This window comes from Hyperolius riggenbachi, chromosome 5 (genome assembly GCF_040937935.1).
Source record: "Hyperolius riggenbachi isolate aHypRig1 chromosome 5, aHypRig1.pri, whole genome shotgun sequence".
NCBI lineage: Eukaryota > Metazoa > Chordata > Amphibia > Anura > Hyperoliidae > Hyperolius > Hyperolius riggenbachi.
In genome coordinates, this window is record NC_090650.1 from 433,876,986 (window position 1) to 433,884,970 (window position 7,985).

The following is a 7,985-nucleotide window of genomic DNA, read 5'->3' on the forward strand; positions in this document are numbered from 1 at the left end:
GCCAATACCCCAGATGCGTGACTTGGCCTTGGTGGTCTTCTGATCCGGTGAGTTCACACCTGATGGGGGATTCTCCTGATGGTCTTATGCACCTATTTCCATAGAATTTCATCGCAGTGACATCTTTGGAGAAGCGCTTACTGATTCCATGATTAATTGAAATGAATATCCGCTGCAATTCCCACTCATCCAATAGCCAGAGTCTCTGACGCCTAAATTACCTCCTCACCCATGGCAGATCCCAGAGCGCCAGACACTGGTGCCCTCATTTTACCCCATCCCCCAGCCATGTCCCTTGTCACACATACCATCCATGAAGAATGTATACTCAAAACCACACTAGAAGCTATATTACAACTATACAGGCAGCAGGAGGACAGAATGATTTGTCTCCACGCCAGGAGCTGTTCCCATCACAGAGGATACATCCAGCAGTAATGCAGACATCACTAGCAGATCATCCTCTCATTCTGCCACAGGATCCTCCTCCTGGGTAGATCGGCAAGCGCGGTCTGGCATGACGTCACAGGGGTCATTTGCATGCTGCGCAGCTGCCACTAGAGAACAAGCTGCCTGCTCTGCTCTAATCAGCAGCGGCGGCCATGTTCCCGTAGCCCAGCACTGCCTTCCTAGCTATGGAGAGGAGGCCACACCCCTCCGCACTGAGGACACGCCCATCACCCAGTCATGTGACCAGGCCCCTCCTCCCGCGGGATATATGAATGGGATGCTCGGTGTTGCTGTGTGTAGCACGTGTGCTGGAGGAGAGGCCAGTGCTGGGCAGCAGCCAGAGACCATCACCCTGAGTAAGTGCTGGGAGGGGAGACCTCTGTGCTGCATGGTGTGTGTGTGTATACAGTGTGTGTGCTGCATGGTGTGTGTACTGCATAGGGTGTGTGTATACAGTGTGTGTGCTGCATGGTGTGTGTGTGTGTATACAGTGTGTGTGCTGCATGGTGTGTGTACAGAGCTGTGTGTGCTGCATAGGGTGTGTGTATACAGTGTGTGTGCTGCATGGTGTGTGTACAGAGCTGTGTGTGCTGCATAGGGTGTGTGTATACAGTGTGTGTGCTGCATGGTGTGTGTACAGAGCTGTGTGTGCTGCATGGTGTGTGTGTGTGTATACAGTGTGTGCTGCATGGTGTGTGTACAGAGCTGTGTGTGCTGCATGGTGTGTGTACAGAGCTGTGTGTGCTGCATGGTGTGTGTGTGTGTGTATACAGTGTGTGTGCTGCATGGTGTGTGTACAGAGCTGTGTGTGCTGCATGGTGTGTGTGTGTGTGTATACAGTGTGTGTGCTGCATGGTGTGTGTACAGAGCTGTGTGTGCTGCATGGTGTGTGTGTATACAGTGTGTGTGCTGCATGGTGTGTGTACAGAGCTGTGTGTGCTGCATGGTGTGTGTGTGTATACAGTGTGTGTGTGTGTGTGTGTGTGTGTGTGTGTGTGTGTGTGTGTGTGTGCTGCATGGTGTGTGTACAGTGCTGTGTGTGTTGCATGGTGTGAGTGTGTGTGCGCTGCGTGGTGCGTGTGTGCGCTGCATGGTGTGTGTGTGTGTGTGTGTGTGCAGTGCTGTGTGCGCTGCATGCTGTGTGTACCCCCCCCCCCCAGGGGGTACTCACCTCGGGAGGGGGAAGCCTCTGGATCCTATCGAGGCTTCCCCCATCCTGTGTCCCACGGCGGTGGAGAAAATCCTCCCGGAACAGCGGGGATGTAAATATTTACCTCCAGTGCAGGCGCAGTTTCGGCTCTCCGCACGGAGATAGGCGAAAATAGCCGATCTCCATTGGCCTGCTCTACTGCGCAGTCGCAAGTCGCCTGCCCAGTAGAGCGGACCCGATCGGAGATCGCTATTTTCGTCTATCTCCGTCAGAAGAGCTGCAACAGCGCCCCCGCTGGAGCCTGGAAAGGTAAATATTGCACAACCCGACAATTATCGCCTGTGCGTTCCGTGTGGGACACCGGAGGATGGGGGAAGCCTCATTAGGATCCAGAGCCTTCCCCTTACTGAGGTGAGTACCCCCCAGGGGATGTTTTTTTTTTTTTTTTTTGTTTGTTACAGAGTCTCTTTAAATAAAATGCAACTCAGAAAAATAGGAAAACAGGCTCTCGGCTGGCAGGCTGATCGCAACGGCCCCGTTCTGTTTACTGCAGGGAGTGCTCGTTTCCAGCAAATCTCAGCTCTCGCGAGGTCACACTACCTGGTGCGACTGGGAAACGAGATAGCCACTCTGCGTTAGATGGTTGCAGGGTGGTTAACAAGTTTATGGCAGATAGGAAAAGGCTGTTTTCCAGTCTATTTGTGTGTATGCAGATTTTAACCACTTCAGCCCACAGGGTTGAAATTTTTTTGCATCTGAGCAACTTTCACCTCCCATTCATTTGCCAATAACTTTATCACTACTCGGCACAATGAATGGATCTATATCTTGTTTTTTCCGCCACCAATTAGGCTTTCTGTGGGTGATACATTTTGCTGAAAATTAATTTATTCTAAATCAATTTTAACAAGAATATTAAGAAAATGAGAAAAAATCATTATTTCTCAGCTTTTGGCCATTATAGTTTGAAATTCATACATGCTACCATAATTAAAACCCATGTACTTTATTTGCCAATTTGTCCTGCTTATTACACCATTTAAATTATGTCCCTATCACAATGTATGGCGCTGATATTTTATTTGGAAGTAAAGGTGCAATTTTTCAATTTGCGTCCATCACAATTTACAAGCCCATAATTTTTTAAAAAAATATTAATACACTCCTTTGACATGCATATTTATAAAGTTCAGACCCTTAGGTAACTATTTATTATATATTTATTTTATTTTTTTATATTATTGTAATTTTTTTTTTTTTTTTTATAAAAAATTGTATGTGGGTAATTTTTGGTGTGGGAGGTAAACTGTTATTTTTTTAATGTAAAAAGGTGTATTTGTGTAATGTAAAATGTATGTGGGTGTAGATTTACTATTTGGCCACAATATGGCCACAGTCAAATAGTCCTGGGAGCGATCGAGCTCGCTCCCAGGAAGAAGATTGAAGCAGGGGAACTTTTTGGAACGCAGAAAAGCTGCAGCGTCTGGAGAGACGCTGTCTGCTTTTCTCCAGGGGGGTCCGATCAGTGAAAGGGATCCCCCGGGGGGGGGGGGGGGGGACCCGCGGGAGCGCGCGCAGCCTAACTGGACGAGAAATTTCGTCCAGTTAGGCTGAAGTGGTTAAAATATCTTTCTGATGGAAGGAGCTCAACTAAGGCAATTCCATTTTTGTGCCTATAAAATTGGTAAATTCGCACCCTAAATTAACTTCACCTTTCTTAAATGTACATTGTGAAACACCCTCCTCTGCTTTCTGAGACTTTCACTTTCATTTCTCTCCTCTGCTGTCAGGAATGGCGTCTGCTGATCTGAGGAAGGAGCTGGACTGTTCCATCTGTCTGAGCATTTATACAGATCCTGTGACCCTGAGATGTGGACACAACTTCTGCCGGCTCTGTATAGATCAGGTGTTGGATACACAGGAGGGGGCTGGAGTTTATTCCTGTCCTGAATGCAGAGAAGAGTTTCAGGAACGGCCGGCACTGCAGAGGAACATAACATTGTGTAACATTGTGGAGAGTTTCCGCTCTGCTCAGCCAGATCAGGAAGGGACTGGAGTCTTCTGTACTTACTGTATTCACTCTCCTGTACCGGCTGTTATGTCCTGTCTGCATTGTGACGCTTCTCTGTGTTACAATCACCTGAGAGTCCACAGCAAGTCACCAGAACACGTCTTGTGTGACCCCACCACTTCCCTGGAGAACAGGAAATGCTCCGTCCATAGAGAACTGTATAAATATTACTGCACTGTGGACTCCGCCTGTATCTGTGTGTCCTGCAGTTTGGCCGGAGACCACCAGGGACACAAGGTTCAGATGCTGGATGAGGCCTCCGAGAAGAAGAAGCAGAAACTGAGAAATGATCTGCAGGAAGTGATCAGTAAGACAGAGAAGACTGAGAAAGAAGTCCAGAGTCTGCAAGAGAACAAAAGAAAAGTCCATGAAAAGTCATCTGGTGTAACAGAGAGAGTCACTGCCCTGTTTAGAGACCTCAGGAGCCAGTTGGACGACCTGGAGAAGAGAGTCCTGAGAGAGGTCTCCAAGCAGGAGGAGGAGCTTTCTCTGCCATTGTCTGTTTTCATTCAGCAGCTGGAAATAAAGAAGGCCGAGCTGTCCAGGAAGATGTGTCACATTGAGGAGCTGTGTAACATGACTGACCCACTGACTGTCTTACAGGAATCACACACAGGTGACTTGTGTGACACTGAGGAGGGGGATAAGGAGGACAGAGAGAGACATGATGGGCGAGATCTGGATGTGGCTCTCATCTCACACACATTATACACAGGGTTATCTGATATAATAGCCGGGATAACTGGAGGCTGCATCATACAGGAAGCTACAGACCTATTACTGGATATAAACACAGCTCATTATTATCTCCATGTATCAGATGACATGAAAATTGTATCCAGGTCACATATCGGCCAGAATTACCCACAAACACCAAAGAGATCTCAGAGATACGCTCAAGTGATAAGCAGACAGAGTTTCTCCTCAGGGCGACATTACTGGGAAGTGGATGTCAGTAAATCAGAGGGGTGCCGTGTAGGAATGTGTTACCCCAGTATAGCCAGGAGAGGGGAGGAGTCACTGATTGGAGGTAATAACAAGTCCTGGTGTTTGCTCAGGTATATTAATCAGTGTTATGTGGGACATGACAAGAAAGTTATCGAGTTACCTGACGATGTCTCCAGTAATAGAGTCAGGATATATCTGGATTATGAGGCCGGGCGGCTGTCCTTTTATGATCTGTGTGACCCGATCAGACACCTCCACACCTTCACTGCAAACTTCACTGAGCCCCTCCATGCTGCATTACTGGTGGAGGAAGGTTCTATAAAGATATGTGGGAAGAGAAGCAACCAGGAGATGTGAGATAATATAATTCAGGGTTGCTAAAATAAACTTTGTCCATTTATTAAAATGTAGAATTAAATACAGACTATACTGCTGCTTGCCATATCTCCTGACTATTTATCTTTTTGTTTTGACTTGTGAGGTAACAAGAACTTTTCTATTTTCTCCTATTATTATTGCTGTCTGTGAGCCCAAAGAGAGGGGTTTCTCACCACTTCCTGTGTTACAGACCTCTCAGGAAGTTAGAGCAAATTCCCACCTCAGACATCACTGAAACAAGTGTTACCATTGGAGATTTATCACCTGTTCCCATGACAACCATACATTTCTGGACTTCCCCTGCCTCTCTGCTGCTGTCACATGACAGGAAGTAAGGGGATCATCTGCACAATAGGGACACAGACTACAATAACAGCCTGCCAGTGTCTAACCCTTCTCCTTGCTGAGCAAAACTAGAAAACCTTTAGCCTGGAGTTCCCCTGTAACTATGGAGGGTGTCAGTTGGTGAATGGTATGTGATGAGTTGCTAGGAGACAGCACAGAAAGTTCTTATTGCAGCAAGCCCGAGCTGAAGCTCGGGTTAAAAATCTGCACTCACCTAATGAGGCTTCTAACGTTTCTAACAAGCCCCCATGTTGCTGAGCGCCGCCAACCAGAAGATTAGTGACTAGGCATATCAGGGCCGTGCAGCTCCTCTTCCTAGTTCAAGTGCAAGCCCGTGCATGCGCAGTAGCATGGATCCCGGGGCTCTGTGCTTCTGCGCATGCAGGCTCAGTTGGCTATTGTGCACAGTTGAACTAGGAAGAGGTGTTGTGCTGCCCCGATGTGATAAGCGACAATGCCTTGTTGCTAATTTTCTGGGGGGCGTCGCTCAGCGATGGGGGACAGCAGAATAGAGAGGGACGCCTCAACACGATCCTGAGGCTTCCCTCTCTTTTTAGGTAAGTATCTGATTTTGTGTACTTGAGCTTCAGCTTGGGTACACTTTATTGCAGGTAGGTGACTGAGGCCCATTTCTGTGCAGACATATCTGGCAATGTTATTAGCATCTCTCACAGGTAACCAGCTTTGTCTCAGCTGATTCTCTGGAGAGAAAAGGATCAATGAAAAGATCTTCTGTCAGTTAGCAGAATATTTACATTTTATATAAATTCAATCATATCATTAATCTGATCACTCCATCCAACAATCAGATTGTATCATGTATGGCAGCCTCAGGGGAGATTTTATTATTTGCTGAGAAAACCTCAATACTTTTAATTCACCTTTATGTATTGTAAGTAATGGCAAACACTGTCAGCTACTTTGTATTTATGTGCCTATAAAAAGTTTTTCCACAGCGTTCCTATCAGAAAGTGTCAGTCACAGTTTGCTCCTGGATTAGTCCAGGTGTTGGACATGAATAACACTGACTCCTGCTCTGTGCAGCTAATTACTCCTACAGCAGGATGGGAGTTTGTAGGCAGTCTTATCATGGCAACCGTACTCCAAATATAGTGTAAATAAGTGTAAACCTGAGATGTTTCAATTAATGGGATTTATACTTGCCTATTGTTTCCTCCAGCCTCCTGTAGACCGGGGGCTACCTTGGTGTCTTCCCGGGCCCCTCCTTTCTCCTGCTGTCAGTCCCAGTAGTCAGGGACTATGGCGCATGCGCAGCTATTGCAGCTCACCTTCTTGGTCATGCTCCCATAGCTAGGAGCATTCTGTGCCTGTGCAGTTAGTTAAGGCTTGTAACTGTGCAGGTGCAGAACACTCCCATCCACTGGAGAGCAACCAAGGAGGAGAGCGGCCACAGACACACATGTGCAGTAGCCCCAAGTGGTGCAGTCTGAGACTTAACTGAAGCTGACTGCGGGAAAATGGATGAGACCGGAGAGACACCGAGGGAGCCCATAGCCTACAGGGGGCTGGAGGAAGCTCCAGGTAAGTATAAATGCCTTTGACTGAAATGAGTCAAGTACTTTTTAAAGTGGACCCGAACTCTTGCACAGGACAGATGGAAAACATGGAAAAATGCACCCTGTATGTATTTAGAAAATTTTGCATGTCTAAATCCCCCTCATCTGTGACTAATCACTAGTGTAATTTGATCTCTCAGATGTCAGCTAGCTGCCTCGGCAGAGCAGCTAATTTGTGAAGACAGGATATTAACCCTACGTCTGCTTGCATAAAAGCAGAGAGTAGACACATTGCAGATTTATTGCAGGCTTTGCATCAGCTGTATCAAAGAAACATTTTTTTACAGGTTATTACAGTATGCTGTTGCTCATATTTTAGAGCAGAGAGGAAGTTCTGAGTTCAGGTCCGCTTTAAGTGAACTGAACATTCTTTTTAACACCCAGGTCAGCTCGATAAATGTAAAATGCATGCTAAAAAATATTGTTCATTATTAAAAAAACCGTTCATTTTACCACATCTTTTTACATTTAAGGGTTAAAATTACAGGTAGTAATCGTCTTTCTCTGGCCATGGGGTCCGTCACAAGCAACAGAAAATTAGGTAAGGCCTCTAATTGACCACAAGCTAAAATTCAAACAAACCCATTAAAGAGAATCTGTATTGTTAAAATCACACAAAAGTAAACATACCAGTTAGGGGACATCTCTTATTACCCTCTGTCACAATTTCGCCACTCCCCGCCGTATTAAAAGTGGTTAAAAACCGTTTTAAAAAGTTTGTTTATAAACAAACAAAATGGCCACCAAAACAGGAAGTAGGTTGATGTACAGTATGTCCACACATAGAAAATACATCCATACACAAGCAGACTGTATACACCCTTCCTTTTGAATCTCAAGAGATCATTTGTGTGTTTCTTTCCCCCTGCAGCTATCTTCCACTGAAGTGTCAGGCTGTTTCTTCCTGCAGAGTGCAGACAGCTCTGCCTGTCTGTAATTCCTCAGTATGTGAAAGCCCAGCCAGCTCAGAGGAGGATTTATCCAGCTTGTAAAAGATAATAGAGCAGAGAGAAGCTGCCCTAATCTAAATATCACACAGGCAGTGTGCATATAGGGGCCTGGAAGG

At 46.2% G+C, this 7,985-nt stretch overlaps 1 protein-coding gene across 1 annotated transcript; it reads left to right on the forward strand.

Moving 5' to 3' along the window:
- The first annotated feature begins 706 nt into the window (after positions 1-706).
- LOC137517904 (E3 ubiquitin/ISG15 ligase TRIM25-like) lies at positions 707-5,048 on the forward strand. The gene is made up of 2 exons (XM_068234982.1): positions 707-806; positions 3,391-5,048. Exons 1-2 carry the CDS (start codon positions 719-721, stop codon positions 4,974-4,976), a joined length of 1,674 nt encoding a protein of 557 aa, XP_068091083.1. The 5' UTR covers positions 707-718; the 3' UTR covers positions 4,977-5,048.
- The last annotated feature ends 2,937 nt before the right edge of the window (positions 5,049-7,985 follow it).

Excerpts from the sequence above, each read along its gene's own strand:
- LOC137517904 (XM_068234982.1), top strand. The coding sequence starts at position 719 with ATGAATGGGATGCTCGGTGTTGCTGTGTGTAGCACGTGTGCTGGAGGA. Across the intron at positions 807-3,390 it reads GCCAGAGACCATCACCCTGA|GAATGGCGTCTGCTGATCTG; the intron begins GTAAGTGCTGGG and ends CTCTGCTGTCAG.